Raw genomic sequence first — 18,702 nt, 5'->3', positions numbered from 1 at the left:
GCTCGGCTTCCATTACCTCGATGTTGAAAATTATTAAATTGGATAATATACAATAACATCCAAAAAAGTTACAATTGAGTATACAAAGTCAAGCACAAAATATGTTTTATTTATATCTTTAAACAGTTACAATCTCTGTGATTTGAGTGCCACTGACCATGTCAGTAAAACAAAAAAGTCGACTATTTAACAGGCAAAGCAATCCAATTGTTCGTAGTGCAAGCATTAGATGTCTGATTTTAGGTTAGATTTTCCATTTTTGCTCATGAAGCATACAGACATAAATATAAACAAATAAATGCAAGATACAAATAACAGAGAACAGAAATCTCTTACTACGGGAAGTATTTTGCCAAGGCAGAAGACTCTGCACAATGTTCTATAAAATTCCAATTCTAACTGAATTGATGGAATATTAAAGGGTATAAACAAAACAAAAATAATTTAGACAGTAACAATCAGAAGTACAGTAACAATACAATTCTTCACAGCTCGGCAGCACAAGACATCTCTGCCTTTCAGCGTGTAGTATAAAATATTGCAGGAAAGAAATCAGAGCAGTATACCTTCAAGGCTGACTTTGTAAAGCATCGTATCTACCTTGCTTACCTCTCAGCTGCCTTTCTGCCCCCAAAGTGTTCCACTTGGTGTTTTATCTATTCAAGTTCTGCACGAGGCTCAACAATACAACAGTAAGATTTGTTCCCCCATGCCAACACAGATTATGTTCAAAAATAATGCAACCTATATGCTGGATAAGTTACAGTTTAACTAAACAGACAAAAGTCACCCAGTGCTACCCCAGTTACAAACAAACTTTCTGATAAATATTCATTTCAGCCAAATCCGTTCATGGTTAAGTATACATAAATAAAAAGTGTTCATATATTTGAAAAGCAAAAGATAATATGAAAGACATGACAGATTGCTGTGTAGTGTTAATACTGTCGGTTGGTATATCAGCAATTCAAACAAAGTTCAATGCTTCTCTAAAACAATACCACAACCTGGGTGAACTTATGTGCAGATATTTAAACGTAGCAGATAAAAGGTCACATTTTTATTTTTCTCCTAAACAAATTTAGAATCAGAATTACTCTTGAGTTATCCCTACAGAAGCAAGTGGATTGAACAGCAGCTAAATCATTTTGTATGCATGTGATATTAAGCCCCTGGGTAAAGGGAGACAATTCTAGCAGCATTAATTTAGTTACTTTCATGTGACAAACAGTAAAGCAACAGATATAAATATTCATTGTTCATGTGCATGTAACTAAATTACCAGTAACAGACATCTTGTAAACCTTCAGGCCTTTCATAACTAAATTAAAACATGTCCAACAGACCACAGCAGAAACTTAAATAAAAACCTTCTAAATATTTCTTTCCAGCAAAGACTGAAAAGCATAATTCAAGGCACTGTACTCCTGCAGGGTTATTAAATTTCTCAATATCCATTCAAGTAAGTTAAACTTAGTTTAAGGTTACTAGTGTTAAATGTACAAAGCAAAATATAAAGTGTCTGAATTGCAAGACAAATGCAACTATCACCCAAGAACTATCTAGCTTTCAGCAATGCTTTGTGAAAATATTTCACAGTGATTGCTCATTGCAATGTATGGCTATGTGCACTAGCAAGCCCACTCTGGCTGCCAATTGTATTCAGCTACAATCAAGTATATTTAATTTTGTCTTTATAAAGAAAGCAGTTAAATGAAACTGTTCTCAAAAATGTTTTCCCCTATGCCCTTATTATCTCAGATTCTTCACAATAAAGCTAGGTAGTCCTCATGTTGGACCCAGATGGGTTTATAATAGGTTTTTGGAGTGGTACTGGAAACATCTGTAAGCCTCCTTTGTTAAGAGATGGAAATGAGGATATTCCTTGAGTATTTAATACCCCAGGCTGTGAAGTTGGACCTGAGACACCTGGCCATTGTACACCATATAGCGGTGCTGGGATCACGCCACCATACTGACACAGAGGCAGCATGTAAGCAGGTACTGTACCAGGGATAGGAGTAGCTGACATTCCTGCTGGTACTGTTGATTTTCCTGGTGCTAAAGCAGCTGACTTAGGGCTTGTCGCTGGAGCAGAGAACTTTCTCGTCATCCCTGGTGCAGCTATTCCCTAAAATGAAGAGAACAATGTTTTATAAATCTGGTTGATAAACAGGCATGATGGTACAATGCAGATAATGTATGGAACAGCTTTCTGAAATGAGGTCTGAAATAATACACTTGTGTAACCACATTTTGGAAATCCTTCCTAAAAAAAAAAACTTGTCAAACATAAGGGGAAAATAAAATTAATAGATTTGTTTGTTATGTCCCAGTTGCTCGCCACAATGCAGCTTCAAGTCCACTGTTAAACAGCATTGGATCCAAAACACTGTTCTGAGATGTATGTTCTTAATTACTCTGGCAACTGCTCCTATGTTTTACTATTACAACCGTTTTGCTAATTGTGCAAATAAGGAAAGAACCTATAAAGACTAGGCATTGCATGATCTGGAGGTTGTCTACCCACAATCTGAGCAATTGAATTACGTGTGGTGTTGGGAACCTAAAGGAGAGAATGTAAATAAGGGAGTAAGTAACCTCCAACATACTATGGCGTCGACAAATACGTTCAATGGTTTCTCAGAATTAATGCCGTAAAATTGTGTTGTACAATATTACCGTAGTAACAAGTGTATTAAGTTTAAATAAAATGCTTGTCTATTTTGGTGTCTTATGTCTGAAATTTCAGGCGAACGTGTTAAAATATTTAATGTCATCACACAGCACGAGTTCAAGGCACAAGTCCCTTATCACTCACATCAGGTTGGGACGGTTTTTGCCTGGTTTCCATATCGAATCTATGTTGGTTCTGCTTTAATTGGTTTAAAGAAGGCTTGAACTGTGCAGCTCCGACTGTTTCCTTAGTCCAATCATCTACAAGCTTGTGCAGGTCGTCTGTAAAAGTTCCCTTCTTGTTGTTACTGTTGTTGGTTTGAGTTTGCTGTTGAGGAGTCTGATGTTGGTGCTGGGGCTGGTGCTGGGGCTGGATCTGCTGCACTGAGTGATTTGTACTACTGCTACTTGAAGACCCTGAAAATAAAAAGTATTGATTGTTGCAGGGAAGCATTTTAACCTGTTCATTAAAAAAAAAATGCAACTGCAAATAAATATTCAGCCACTAAAACAAGAAATCAAAATGTTAATAAAAATTAAATAACAAATCCACAGTACATAAACAAACATAACCAGAGGCACATGCATTTGTATTGCTAGTAAAGCAAAACCATTCACCAGTGATGTGTCACCTAACCTAAAAAGTATACAAGCTCCATGGTAATTACAGAAGCAGTTAATTTCTATTCAAAAATTATACAGCTCATGCTATGTACAGTATAATACAGAGAAAGAAAATTGGATAGTTACTACTGCGATCTTTGCCTAGACATAGCCGTTTCAGGGTAGACCCTACAAAGTAAAATGATACAAGACAAACACAGTTAGGCCTTAAAATATTTACAACAACTCTGATGGAAAAGCTCTGCTGATGCAGTACAAAGCCATTAATTTGATCATTTTTTAAGAAATCAGTGGTTCAAATGTTAAGAAATTAACAGGCTAATCCTGCTGCCCATTAAAAAAAAATCTAATAAAAGTCATTGTGCAGCCACACCAGTATACAGGTAGTTCACATCTGTGACCTCTGGAAGAGAGACGCGTGATGATCAGGTTTTCTTTTTCTTTTGATAGTAGGATGTGTTAAAAATTTGTACATGTTACATAATGAGATGTTCCCTCCTCTTTTCTCCCCCATTAACAAAAGGTATTAAACGTGGCATTTTAGTATTGTTGGGGGAAAAAAAAGGTTTTAACATTTTCTTTCCAAATGAATGTTTGTCATATAAAGTTACATGTTGTATCTTAGAAAAAGACATTTTTTTCTAAAACTGAAATTCTATAATTTTTTAAGAACACAGCCTTGAAATTAATTTATAAATGTATTATGCAGGAAATCATTAATTTCAAAAATATATTACATTAAAATAAGCAACATTTCCCAAATTAAAACAAAATGATTGTTATTTCCCAGCAGAGTGGAAAAATAATGCTAACTAATTAGACAGGGAATGGGGAGTAGATAAAATGCCACAAACGATAGCAGCTAATTTATGCTGTCAGAATCAAGAATAATCCAATTGGTCTGGCTGCACGTAAACTCTAACACTCGTTATTCTTATAAAGATACATTGTTCTGCAGGTCTGTGGCCATTATATATCAATGGACGAAAAGCGCAACACATTGCTTGCAACCTTTAAAACTTCAACTAAATTTGTACGACACACAAATGCTGAGGATTTAAGTTATAACCACTACTCTGAAATTCAGTCACCAAGCTGCCTTCATTCAAATTAATAATACAAATAGCTAAATTATGGGGATTTTTTTTTCTATTATAGCCTCCTCCCCTCCTCCCTCTGAAAATGTTCATTTTTTTCCCTCTCACATGGGTTCAATATAACAAAACATGTTACGGTGGCAAAGAAATACTGCTGATTTAAAACAAGATAAAATATCATAACAGAAAAGGCAGGGGGGGGACCTGATGAAGAACTGGATTACTTCTTTCACCGTTCATACCTGGGTCTGAACCCAGCTCAGGCCAATGAAAGTTTCCTTTGCTGCCTGGAAGACTTCTTTTGTGAAATGATTTTGAGTCAGAGTCCAGCTGCACCCTCCCCCCAACTTTACCATTAAATAATAGTTTCACTTCAGGCCCTGAGCTCAACTGGGTGGGAAATGCACTGGCACGACTTTTATGACATAGCACATTGCTGGAGTGGGTATAGAGAGCTTTGCTCTCTACCTGGTTGTGCAGTCTTGTCAAGTAGCGCTCAATGCTGACAGCAGGTGCCAAGACAAAAGGGTATCAATAGTTCTCAGTGCTGATATCACACACCTTGGTGTACACAAATGAAAAACAAGTGGAAAGATAAAACTGCAGGACCCTTGCATAAATAATATAAACTTGGAGGAAAATTATGTCGTCACATTATGGCTTGCTTCACAATGTGAAATGTTATCTGAAGACGATGGAACACCGATTTCCATACAGCAGCAAAACACTTTCCTGTTCGCCATATAGTCACATCAGTGAAAAACAATCTCTACAGTGTGAAATCCAAGACATTCACTCAGCCAACTGAAGCCACACTGCTCAAAAAGAATTAGACAAATTGTCCAAACTTGACCGCCAAAGTGCACGAGTAACAGGTACATTACAAAGTATTAACAGCACAGAAACAGGCCATTCGGCTCAACAGGTCCATGCTGGTGATTATGCTCCACACGAGCCTCCTCCCACCCTTCTTCGAACCCCATCAACAGATCCTTCTATTCCTTTCTCCTTCATGTATTTATATAGCTTCCCCTTAAATGGATCTATGCTCGTTGCCTCAACTACTCCTTGTTGTAGCGAGTTCCACATTCTAACCACACTCTGGGTAAAGAAGTTTCTCCTGAATTCCCTACTGGATTCATTAGTGACTACCTTATATTTATGGCTCCTAGCACTGGTCTCCCCCGTAAGTGGAAACATCTCTACGTCTACCCTATCAAATCCTTTCATAATCTTAAAGACCTCCATCAGGTCACCCCTCAGTCTTTTCTTTTCTAGAAAAAGTTTGAATAGGTGACATCACACATTTCAAAATGATTCCAATTCTACTTCAGCCTGAGTTCCAAGCAAAGATGAGATGAGCAGTAATGGTGGCTGCTGGGGACATCACTCCGGAATCTCTCTCATTTTAATTTTTATTTGAATTTTCCTTTGGTTGCACATTCATATTGTGTCCTCCATTGCCTCTTTATGCTAGCTTCACTGAACTTACTTGTTTGTATTCTTAACACAAATTGGGTTTAAATCTGACTAATAAAAGTGTTGGCAGCATTTTGCAGGATGCGATCAATGTTCATCTGAAGAACAGAAATGTTATAACCAGCAGTCAGCAGTTACAATATGAATGGCAATGGCTAATAAATTACTGGAATTGTGTGGTGGTGACCAAATCAATGGATAAAACCACCAAGGCAATTTAATTCACACAGATTTTTATAAGGGATCTGGTGAAGTTCAGCACACCAGATTTTTTAAACAAGGAGCTCATATTTCCAGGTAAATTAGTAAGTGAAAACTAGGTTGACACGAAAAGGTGGGTAACTGCATTACATTTTAAAATGTTTGCTTTGTATCTACCCTTGACCCCCTATTTCTCATCCACATGCTGCCCCTCGGCAACATCATTCGAAAACACAGCATCAGTTTCCACATGTACGTTGATGACACCCAGCTCTACCTCACCGCCACTTCTCTCGACCCCTCCACCATCTCTAAATTGTCAGATTGCCTGTCTGACATCCAGTACTGGATGAGCAGAAATTTCCTCCAATTAAATATTGGGAAGACTGAAGCCATTGTCTTCGGTCCCCGCCACAATCTCCGTTCCCTAGACACCGACTCCATTCCTTTCTCCAGTATCTGTCTGAGGCTGAACCAGACTGTTCGGAATCTTGGTGTCATATTTGACCCCGAGATGAGCTTCCGACCACATATCTGCGCCATCACTAAGACCGTCTATTTCCACCTCTCTAACATCGCCCAACTCCACCCCGCCTCAGCTCATCTGCTGAAATCCTCACCCATGCCTTTGTTACCTCTAGACTTGACTATTCCATCACACTCCTGGCTGGCCTCCCACGATCTACCCTCCGTAAACTTGAGGCCATTCAAAACTCTGCTGCCCGTGTCTTAACTCATACCAAGTCCCATTCACCCATCACCCCTATATTTGCTGACCTACATTGGCTCCCAGTTAAGCAGCGCCTTGATTTCAAAATTCTCATCCTGGTTTTAAAATCCCTCCGCTTCTAATTTCCTCCAGCCCCACAACCCTCCGAGATATCTGCGCTCCTCTAACTCTGCCCTCGAACATTCTGATTTTTAATCACTCAAGCATTGGTGGCCGTGCCTTTAGCTACCAAGGCCCTAGACTCTAGAATTCTCTCTCTCAACCTCTCTTTCCTCCTTTAAGATGCTCCTTAAAATCTATCTCGTCATTTGCCCTAGTATCTCATGTGGCTCGGTGTCAAATTTTGTTTTATAATTCTCCTGTAATATGTCATGGGATGTTTTACTGTATCAAAGGCGCTATATAAATACAAGTTCTTGTTGCTGTTGTATGCAATTTTAAATAGGCCAACATGTGGGGAAATTAAAATTAACTCTGTTAGCTGTCTTCTGAAGAGTTATTTTACTTTTCTGTGGGGAAGTGAGACAATACACAATCTGTCTAGAGATTGTTTTAAGCTTTGGGGTGTGGGAAGTTTCCTATAGTGTTGTCAATTACCTATAAACAAGTTTCTATTATGGTTTGCAGATGTTAAAGCTTGCAGCCTCACATTGGTTTGAGGACTGCCAAACTATAGGATATATAAATCAGTTGTTGAAAGCATATCAACCCATAGAAGATTGGAAGTCTGAAATCTGTCTAAATGATAAAATTGATTAATAACACTATTTCTTGTCCAGCGGATAAAATCCACTTTAGTTGGGGTACAGTCAACCTGCTAGGTATAGTATAAGAAGTGTAAGTGCCACCAATTATCTCCAGTTCCCTTGCAATGTTGACATAGGACTCGGGGGTTAAGAAACATACGTTTCTTACGTCGATCACAATTTTCAAGTTAAAAGATGAAAAGGACTCAATTTTTTTAAACACTTATTTCTGAGGCCATTTAAAGTATTGAGCTGTTAAGCATTATATTGTCAATTATCAGCTTTATTTCTTTTGCTTCTGTGCAATTGTAACACTTGTATATAAAATTGGTTACTAGTTTTAGCCTGAATTATGTGGTTTGAAGACATGGTGCATTTGGAGCGGACAGGACATGGTGAGCAATCCTTGCGAACTCCCAGTATGCATTATCATGGAAAAAGGGTCATTCTTTATCTAATGATGCACTATTCCCATTCACAATATTCTTAAAAGTGAAAATTTCAGATCATAGGTGATTTAGGTCCACCTATGAAAACCACATTTCACTGTGAACACAGGTCGGGAGAAAACCCTTATTGTAACCATAGTGATGAACACAAGGGAGGAAAAAAACTCCAGCTAGGAGAGGGGTAATGGGGAAAAGGAGCAGTAGTCTGTGGATATCTATAGGAGTTGCTTTGGATTCCATGTTGTTGGCACTGAATAAACACATGGAAGTGACCACTTTTTGTAAAATTACAGAATTTGCTAACAAACTTTGTAACCACATGACAAGGATAAAGGAGATTGATATCATCCAGAAAGATCTGGACCAATTTGGATTTCCAGAAGGCATTCGATAAGGTGCCACATAAAAGGTTACTGCACAAGATAAGAGCTCACGGGGTTGGGGGCAATATATTAGCATGGATAGAGGATTGGCTAACGAACAGAAAACAGAGTCGGGATAAATGGGTAATTTTCCGGTTGGCAAACGGTAACTAGTGGGGTGCCACAGGGATCAGTGCTGGGGCCTCAACTATTTACAATCTATATTAATGACTTGGATGAAGGGACCGAGTGTAATGTAGCCAAATTTGCTGATGATACAAAGATAGGTGGGAAAGCAAGTTGTGAAGAGGACACAAAGAATCTGCAAAGGGATATAGACAGGCTAAGTGAGTGGGAAAACATTTGGCAGATGGAGTATAATGTGGGAAAGTGTGAGGTTAGGTAAGAAAAAGAAAAAAGCAAATTATTTAAATGGAAAGAGATTACAAAATGCTGCAGTACAGAGGGACCTGGGGTTCCTTGTGCATGAAACACAAAGTTAGCATGCAGGTACAGCAAGTAATCAGGAAGGCAAATGGAATGATGGCCTTTATTGCAAGGGGGCTGGAGTATAAAAGCAGGGAAGTCCTGCTGCAACTGTACAGGATATTGGCGAGACCACAACTGGAGTACTGCAGACAGTTTTGGTCTCCTTATTTAAGGAGGGATATACTTGCATTGGAGGCAGTTCAGAGAAGGTTCACGAGGTTGATTCCGGAGATGAAGGGGTTGACTTATTAAGAAAGGTTGAGCCTATATTCATTGGAGTTTACAAGACCGAGAGGTGATCTTATTGAAACATAAGATACTGAGGGGGCTCGACAAGGTAGATGCAGAGAAGATGTTTCCCCTCATGGGGGAAATCTAGAACTAGGGGGGGGGGGGGGAACATAGTTTCAGAATAAGGGGTTGCCCATTTAAAACTGAGATGAGGAGGAATTTCTTCTCAGAGGGTTGTAAATCTAAAATTCTCTGCCCCAGAGAGCTGTGGAAGCTGGGTCATTGAATATATTTAAGGTGGAGATAGACAGATTTTTGAACAATAAGGCAGTGATGGGTTATGGGGAGCAGGCAGGGAAATGGAGCTGAGCCCAAGATCATATCAGCCATGATCTCATTAAATGGCAGAGCAGGCTCGAGGGGCCAAATGGCCTACTTCTGCTCCTATTTCTTATGTAATTGAATGGATAGACTAAGGAAATACAAATAGATTGTGTGTGGATAAATTTAACACACACTGGTACAGGAAATATGAAAGGGTTGTGCAATGGATTAGTGCCCATTGACAAAGATGGAGATGGGGAAATAATTGGGTATTCATACACTAAATATACAGTCAATGTGATGCTTTAATAAATATAGCTAATAAAGTACTGGGTGTACCTCAAAAGCATCTGTTAAGAAGAAACACATTATGGCAATCTTTAATTGTCTATTGGAAGGAATGGGCAGAAGGGATAAATTACTTTTTCTCAATACATATTTCATGTTCTTGAAGCTATTATGATGCGGATAATTAACATATTTGAATGAAAATCTTGCATGTAAGGCATATTTGATATTTCTTGTAAACAGAGCTTCATGTCTCATGTCAAGCACACATTGGTCGACAGTGCTATCAAGCGGCACTTACTCAGCAATAACCTGCTCACTGACGCCCAGTTTGGGTTCCGCCAGGGCCACTCAGCTCCTGACCTCATTACAGCCTTGGTCCAAACATGGACAAAAGAGCTGAACTCGAGAAGTGAGGTGAGAGTGACTGCCCTTGACATCAAGGCAGCATTTGATCGAGTGTGGCATCAAGGAGCCCTAGCAAAACTGAAATCAATGGGAATCATGGGGAAAACTCTCCATTGGTTGGAATCATACCTAGCACAAAGGAAGTTGGCTGTGGTTGTTGGAGGTCATTCATCGCAATCACATGACATCACTGCAGGAGTTCCTCAGGGCAGTGTCCTAGGCCCAACCATCTTCAGCTGTTTCATCAATGACCTTCCCTCCATCATAAGGTCAGAAGTGGGGATGTTCGCTGATGATTGCACACTGTTCAGCACCATTCGAGACTCGTCAGATACTGATGCAGTCCGTGTCCATATGCAGCAAGACCTGGACAACATTCAGACTTGGGCTGACAAGTGGCAAGTAACATTCGCACCACACAAGTGCCAGGCAATGACCATCTCCAACAAGCGAGACTCTAACCATCTCCCCATGACATTCAATGGCATTACCATCGCTGAATCCCCCACTATCAACATCCTGGGGGGTTACCATTGATCAGAAACTGAACTGGACCAGCCATATAAATACTGTGGCTACAAGAGCAGGCCAGAGGCTGGGAATTCTGCGGCGAGTGTCTCACCTCCTGACTCCCCAAAGCCTTTCCACCATCTACAAGGCAGTCAGGAGTGTGATGGACTACTCTCCACTTGCCTGGATGAGTGCAGCTCCAACAACACTCAAGAAGCTCGACACCATTTAGGATAAAGCAGCCCACTTGATTGGCACTCCATCCACCACCTTCAACATTCACTTCCTCCACCACCGGCGCACTGTGGCTGCAGTGTGTACCATCTACAAGATGCACTGCAGCAACTCGCCAAAGCTCCTTCAACAGCACCTTCCAAACCCGCGACCTCTACCACTTAGAAGGACGAGGGCAGCAGACGCATGGGAACATCACCACCTACAAGTTCCCCTCCAAGCCACACACCATCCTGACTTGGACCTGTATCGCCGTTCCTTCACTATCGCTGGGCCAAAATCCTGGAACTCCCTTCCTAACAGCATTGTGGGTGTACCTACACCATATGGACTGCAGCGGTTCAAGAAGGCGGCTCACCACCATCTTCTCAAGGGCAATTAGGGATGGGCACTAAATGCAGGCCTAGCCAGCGATGCCCACATCCCATCAATGAATAAAAAAAAGACCTGTTTGGCTGAATGTCCTGTTTCTGTGCTGTAAATTCTATGAAATCCACAAGCTTCTTCCACTAAGGTTAATAACTCTGAGAACCAGTCCTGATTTGGCCAGTATAGTAATACTCAAGTACTGCTCGGACTTTCCCTAGTTTCTCACAGTATTATTGTATTGGTGGAAAAGAATGGACTGAAAAAAGGTACCTGTGATCAACTGCACAACTGGTGAGGGTATTTGCTAGTTATAAGTCTGAAAGAGAGCAGTTAATCTGTCAAGTTCATCCTCTTACTGGTTATGCTCACTTGAAAAACTACAAAGATTTCATCTGAAAGTTTTATCTGCAAATATTCAAATTTCCGTACTAAGCCACACGAATAAAGTTGTAAATTTGGTGCAAGCTGTAGTGTCCGTGTGTTGATAAAGACACTGAAGACAGGAGTTGGTTCATAGGTGTTTAATAAGCAAGGTCTGGGGGGGGGGGGGGGGGGGTGGTTCTAACGGATATACACAATGTACAGGCTTATATAGCCCGAGTGGCCATTACAGCACACCTGGGGCTCTTAAAGGCACATACACAACAATTCCTCCCCCTTTTAGCCAACCAGTACATCATATTTTAAGTAATTATTAATTACATGTTATAAGAATAATAATATACACATTGCTGTAGTTAATTAATTATAAGTCAGTCTCTCAGGAGGCTTCCTGACTCGGTCCGGATAACGCCTCGGTGGTGTAGTAGTTTCTGGTGGTGTAGTAGGTTCTTTTGGCAAGGCTGATTCGGCTTGAATGCCAGTGTCGGGTTCATCGGGTTCCAGTATCACCGGATCGGAGGTAGATATGGGTATCTCTACTTCATCGTTAGGCGTATAGAGTTGTGGTGTCGGTTGTCCCTTTTCGGATGACTTTATGATTTGGTCAGCATGGCGCCTTATTATGCTTTCTCCGATGTCCACGGTATACATCAGTGGTCCTAGTCGTGTGCAGATAGTTCCAGGCTGCCATTTCTTGGTACGGTAGTCCCGGGCCAAAACTTGTTGACCTATCTGGAAGGTTCTAGTTGGCCTTTCATTCATGCCTTGAAACTGCCGGTTCTCCACGTCCCTTCTGATGTTGGGCTTGACCAAATCCAGCTGGCATCTTAGGTTGCTATTGAAGAACATCATGGCGGGAGTTTGGTTGGTAACCATATGTGTTGCATTCCTGTATGCAAATAAGAAGTTATCCACCTTGTGCTGAAGTTTTATGTCTTCATTACCCATGGCCTTTATGGCCTTCTTGAAGGTCTGGACAAACCTTTCAGCTAATCCATTGGTGGCGGGATGGTATGGGGCGGACGTTTAGTGCTTAACCCCATTGTTTTTTTAAGAACTTTCTGAATTCTTCGGACACAAATTGCGGTCCATTATCAGAACAGATCTGTTCCGGCAGCCCATTCCTGGCAAATATGGTCCTTAATACTGTGATGGTTTTTTCCGTGGTGGTGGAGGACATCTTTATTACCTCCGGCCACTTGGAGTGTGCATCAACTGTGATTAAGAACATTGAGTCCATAAATGGACCAGCAAAGTCGATGTGTACCCTTTGCCAGGGAGATGAGGGCCACTCCCATGGATGTAGAGGGGCTTGTGGTTGAGCGTTTTGGACCTTCTGGCATCCTAGGCAGCTCTTGGTCATTTCTTCGATGTCTCCAACGATACCTGGCCACCATACAAACGCCCTGGCTAGGTTCTTCATTTTCACTCCACCCAGATGCCCCTCGTGAAGCTCCTTTAGCAGTTTATCCTGGAGTTTGGGTGGAATCACCACTCTGGATCCACACATCAAGGTTCCTCGGCACACTGACAGCTGTTCTCTTCTTTGCGAGAATGCTGGCAACAGTGGTTCGCCATGTGCTGGCCATCCCTTCACTGTTAAATTGTAGACCCGAGAGAGAGTCGGGTCATTTCTCGTCTCCCTTTCAATGGCAGAATGTGTTACTGGTAGACATTCCACTATGGTAGAGTGGAATATCTCCACTGGGTCTACTGTAGGTGCCTCTTCTACCGTTGGCAACGGTAGGCGTGATAAACCGTCAGCATTCCCATGCTGTTTTGATCCTTTGTATTCTATGTCATATTGGTGCCCCTAGAAAAAGGGACCACCTCTGTAGCCTTTGCGCTGTCATAATGGGAACACCCTTTTTAGGGTTGAATATGGAGATGAGGGGTTGATGGTCAGTCAACAAGGTAAATTTTTGTCCGTGTCGGTAATGGTTGAATTTCTTCACTCCCTATACCAGGCTGAGTGCTTCCCTGTCAATTTGGGCATAGTTACGCTCAGCTGAGTTTAATGAGCGTGACGCAAAAGCTATCGGTCGTTCTGAGCCATCAGGGAATTTATGCGATAATACCGCTCCTATGCCGTAAGGGGATGCATCGCATGCCAGTCTGATTGGCAGTGATGGGTTGTAATGAGCCAAAACTTCTTCGGATGTGATTAAGTCTTTGCATTTATGGAAGGCACGTTTACAGTCTTCGTTCCATTTCCAAATTACTCCTGTTTGTAGCAGTTCATTAAGAGGGTGTAGAATAGTTGATAAGTTCGGTAAAAATTTATGATAGTAATTTATTAATCCCAGGAACGACCGTAATTGTGAAACATTTTCAGGTGCTGGGGCTTTTATGACCGCTTCAATTTTTTGAGGTGACTTATGCAACCCTTCCTTATTAATTATGTGGCCACAATATATTTGATTTTGGAAAAATTTGCACTTGGGGCGATTTGCTCGTAGGCCCTGTTCTCTCAGCCTAGTGAGCACCTGCTCCAAATTGGCAAGGTGCTCGTTGTCATTTTCTCCTGTTACAAGGATGTCGTCTAGGTAGCATTGAGTACCCGGAATCCCTTGGAGGACTTGCTCCATAGCTCTTTGCCAGATAGCTGGAGTGGATGCTACTCCGAAAACCAGTCGATTGTACTGGTATAGGCCTTTGTGTATTTATCGTGAGATATTTTTTTTTAATTTTTTTTAAAATAAAAAGAGGCCTCTTCAACCTCCATCTGTAGATATGCCTGTGCCAAGTCAATTTTGGTGATACGTTTCCCTCCGGATAGTGAGGCGAAAATATCTTCTATCCTCGGAAGAGGATACTGTAGTGTGAAGGACCGGGTTTACAGTCACCTTGAAGTCTCCACAGATGCGAATTTTTCTCTGTTCTTCAGATTTATCATTATTCAATGCTTTCTTCATGACTGGAACGATGGGTGTTGCCCACTCGCTCCAATCTATTTTGGATAATACGCCTGCCTTTTCCAAATTCTCCAGCTCTGCCTCGACTGCTGGACGAACTGCGTATGGCACCGGTCTTGCCTTAAAAAACTTGGGAATTGCCGCATCTTCCACTTTTATTGAGGCGGTGATGCCTTTCAAGGTTCCTAGTTTCTCTTGAAACACTTCTTTGGCGTTGGCCAAGATGTCTTTTAATCGTTCAGGTATGATGTCATCATCGTTTTTTTCCTTACTGGTCACCGTCAGTGCCTGAATGGAGTGCCAGTCTAAACGTATCTTCCTTATCCATTCACGTCCCAACAACGGTGGACCACCATCTTGTAGAATGTATAAATACAACTTTTGTATTTCTTTGCCGTTGTATACAACAGGCACCCTTATTTTTCCTTTGGGGTATACTTTCTGCCCCGTATATGTTTTTAAGATAATGGATGTGTCTTTTAAAAGGTATATGCGGAAATAGCCTCTCGTAATCCCGTCGATTTATGACGGTTAGAGCTGATCCTGTATCTAGCTCCATTTTAACTGGGGACCCTGCTATCGTGAGGGTAACCCAAATGGTTTGGTAATCATCTTTGGCAAGTACATTATGTAATTTGAGACAGCTTAGTCTCTTGTTTTCGGAGTCGCTATCGCTCTTCTGGTCTTCGGAGCTACTGTCAGTCATCATTTGTACCTTTCTGTACTTTTCTTTATTGATTTTTTTTTCCTGTCTGTGGATTTATCTTGTCCAGATCGGCATACCCGTGCAATGTGTCCAATCTTTCCGCATTGCCTGCATGCTTTGTCCTTGAACCAGCAGTCCTTCTGGTTATGGGTGGATCTGCCGCAGCGATAACATCTTTCGAAACCCTGTGTCATTTCATGGGTGCCGAAGTCCTGTGTCTTTTGTTGTATCTCTGCAGCTCCTCTTGCTGCTGCTTCGTATGATACAGCCATACTGAAAGCCTTGTCCAGTGTTAAATCTTTTTCAGAAAGCAACCTTTTTTGTGTTCCTTCACTTAAGAGACCGCAGACGAATTTGTCTCGAAGATAATCCGCTAGTCCTGCCCCGAATTGGCAGTACTTTGATAGCTTTCTTAATTCGGTGAGGTAATCAGCATTAGTTTCATTCTTGTGTTGATTTCTTTTGAAGAATTTGAATCGTTCCGCTATCAGCAGCGGTGTTGGGTTTAAGTGCTCCTGCAGGGTATCAACAATTTCTTTAAAATTCTTGTCCTTTGGTTTGGCTGGAGTGATTAAATTTCGTAACAGCCCGTATGCCTTTGCGCCCATTAGGTTCAGCAGTACTGAAGCTTTTTTTTCATCTTCTATTCCATTTGCAGTGCAATATACCTCTACTCTTTCCACATATGTGGGCCAATCCTCTATTTCGCTATCAAAAGCATCAATATTGCCAGACTTAGGCATCTTAGAAAAGATATGGCGCTTCCCGCGCTTTTCTTTCTTTCCTGCAAAGGTATGGCGCTTCCCGCGCTGCTGCCGATGACAACGCTGTTTCCCGCGATTTCCGTTTTTAAAATTTATTTACCGTTGGAGACTCGTTCCCGCCGGACTTTCTCTCTCGGTCTGAACGCCGACCTGCTTGCAGCGCCGGCCGTCTCCCGAGTGCTCCCTCCCCGTCTGTTATTGCTTGTCTCCGATTTCGCTGCTTGTTTCAGCTGTAGAGCCAGCCGCTGGAGCCCCAGCCTGACGCCCAGGAAGGATTAGCGCAGTACCTGCCACCAGCTTGGCCAGCTGGTGAAACCACAGCTTCTTTCACTTTCTTGAGTCTTCTGGACACCCGAGGAATCGATGTCCTTGAGGTGCTGCCGAATTGCAGGTAAGTCCGTTTCCACTTCGTCGCCACTGTAGTGTCCGTGTGTTGATAAAGACACTGAAGACAGGAGTTGGTTCATAGGTGTTTAATAAGCAAGGTCTGGGGGGGGGGGGGGGGGTTCTAACAGATATACACAATGTACAGGCTTATATAACCCGAGTGGCCATTACCGGCATTACAGCACACCTGGGGCTCTTAAAGGCACATACACTACACAAGCCACATTTAATTTTAAAAAAACATGGAGTGATTTGACATAATATTCCTATGGCTTGATTTCACTGGAGATGCTTGAAGCAGCAGGGAGCCAAGCTCTGGCATAATTTCTAAAACAAGCAGGCAACAACTCTTACCAGTTGCCCATCCAAAGTGACCATCCATAGTCTTCAATTATCTTTCAGCACACTGTTAAATGAGTGTTAATATTTTCTCAAGTTTTGCTACTGCATTCATCAGATTGCACAGGTTTACTCATGATGCATTTTTGGATCTCGGATGTGTTCCAACGACTGTACAACTGATCTGCTAATCAGGAAAAAACTGCAGTTGAAATGTTGCTGAATCATTTGTTAACTTGCTTAGTTGGTAGCACTCTTGTCTTTCAGTGAAAATGTTGTGGTGCATTGTCAAGAGGTGCCAATTTTCAGATGAGATGTTAAACTGAGACCCAGTCTGCCTGCTTAGGTGGATATAAAATATCCTATGGCACCATTAGAAGAGCAGGGCATTCTTCCACAGTCCTGGCCAATATTCCTCCCTCAACCACCACTAAAAACAGGTTATCTGGTCATTAATTAATTTCTTATTTGTGGGATCTTGCTGTGTGCAAACTAGCTGCCACATTTGTTCACAGAGCAATGACTGCACCTCACAAGCATTCCATTGGCTGTAAATTGCTTTGGGCAGTCCAAAGGATGTGATAAAATACTATATAAAAGTGACTTCTTAATGGACATGCAAGTGCTACAAATAATGCAACATTCCAGCTCTGAAATGCACAACTGTGACCACAAATGAATGGAATAAGGGCTCACTTTAGTGGCGAGGCCATGCAGATTATAGTGAATGGTGTGAAGGACCAGGAAAATGCCCTCTATGCATCAGAAGCACAGCCAATGATGAAGCAGAGTCCAGCCAACATGGAAGGCAATCATAGGAGGTCTCAATAACTCCTCACTCTCAGAGACAGAGAGAGGCCGGACCGTGAGCAGGAGAAGCAGGCCCCAGGCTGTTGGACCGTGGAGCCGGTGATGGTGAGGAGGCGGCCACGGTGACCGGAGCATTCACATCCCGACAATGTGTTCGGCGAGTCGGGCGGAGGCAGCGCAGCGAGTAGCAGCAGCAGCCACGACGACCCGCTGCAGCACGTCGGCCAGCAGCTCCATGGCGGGAAGCTCGCAGTCCGACTGGGAGGAGGGGAGCCGGGCATGGCAGCCAGAGGTCGGATCGTGAGCAGGAGAAGCAGGCCACCACACGAGGAGCCGGCAACAGTGAGGAGGAGGCCGCGGTGACGAGGAGGACGGAGCAGCTGATGGACATCGTGCTCCCACTGCCACTGGAAGCCATTGAACTGACTTTCTGAACACAGCGCTGTAAGAATAGCTGATGTGTCCCTACGGGGAGTAAGCATTCCATTGTACTTGTACTGGTTACATATGGCAAATAAAATTGAATTGAAAATGCAGTGTCACATTGCTACATACAGGTATGACCTTCGGTGTTGCTATATATGGGTATGATTCTCAATTATTCTACCTTGGTAAACATCTAACCAAGGAGGCTACAGGTATCAGCCATAGTTTCACACAAAATTGTTAACCCAAATTTAGCTGGAAGTGAAGCATAGAGGTAATAGGGATATTTCCGAACGATTACAACAGTCTAGAAAAGGCAGATGTGCTTACTAACAATCAAGGAAGACTGTTCCAGATAAGCTATGCTTAGGCAGAACTAATGTAAAATAATTACTTGCTTTCCTTTAACCATCTTCAACTAGCAAGCTATTTTATATTTATTTCTAGTATACCTTAAAGTACATACAGCTGTTCTAGGTATCCTTGTGCACAGACAGAACTTTGCTATTCCATTTTCAGCTAGCAAGCCAGTTTACATGACCTTCCACTACACCAGAAGTACATTATTGTACATTTTGTTTCTGTCTGCAGAATTACACCTCCTGGAATTAATACGGTTTCCTTTGAAGAAAGCTTTGAGCAGGAACCACTCTGGGTAGTCCACGTTGGTAGAAATGCCTATCTTACGTTTAATGTGGCAATGATTTTTATTTCACCAGATTCAAAGCATGGTTTGTGTTCCACCATAACACATAGC

General features: G+C 41.9%; 1 protein-coding gene across 7 annotated transcripts in view; it reads right to left on the bottom strand.

The window, feature by feature from the left end:
* Window positions 1–88: 88 nt before the first annotated feature.
* The window catches only part of LOC147111119 (serine/threonine-protein kinase WNK2-like), a 204,809-nt gene continuing 186,195 nt past the window's right edge, over window positions 89–18,702 (bottom strand). For 5 of the 7 annotated variants that reach the window (XM_086001680.1, XM_086001682.1, XM_086001685.1 and 2 more), the window contains 3 exons: window positions 3,427–3,468; window positions 2,822–3,093; window positions 89–2,131 (listed from right to left, as the gene is read on the bottom strand). In XM_086001680.1, coding sequence (XP_085857806.1) covers window positions 1,778–2,131; window positions 2,822–3,093; window positions 3,427–3,468 — 668 coding nt within the window. In that variant the 3' untranslated portion in view covers window positions 89–1,777. The remainder of the gene's footprint in view (window positions 2,132–2,821; window positions 3,094–3,426; window positions 3,469–18,702) is intronic. The other 2 variants (XM_086001683.1, XM_086001686.1) reach the window with 1 other exon arrangement.

Source organism: Somniosus microcephalus, chromosome 11, assembly GCF_052327205.1.
Source record: "Somniosus microcephalus isolate GS21.2 chromosome 11, FLI_Smic_1.0, whole genome shotgun sequence".
Lineage (NCBI taxonomy): Eukaryota > Metazoa > Chordata > Chondrichthyes > Squaliformes > Somniosidae > Somniosus > Somniosus microcephalus.
The sequence above is the reverse complement of the archived record's forward strand: the minus strand, read 5'-3'. Positions and strand labels throughout refer to the sequence as shown.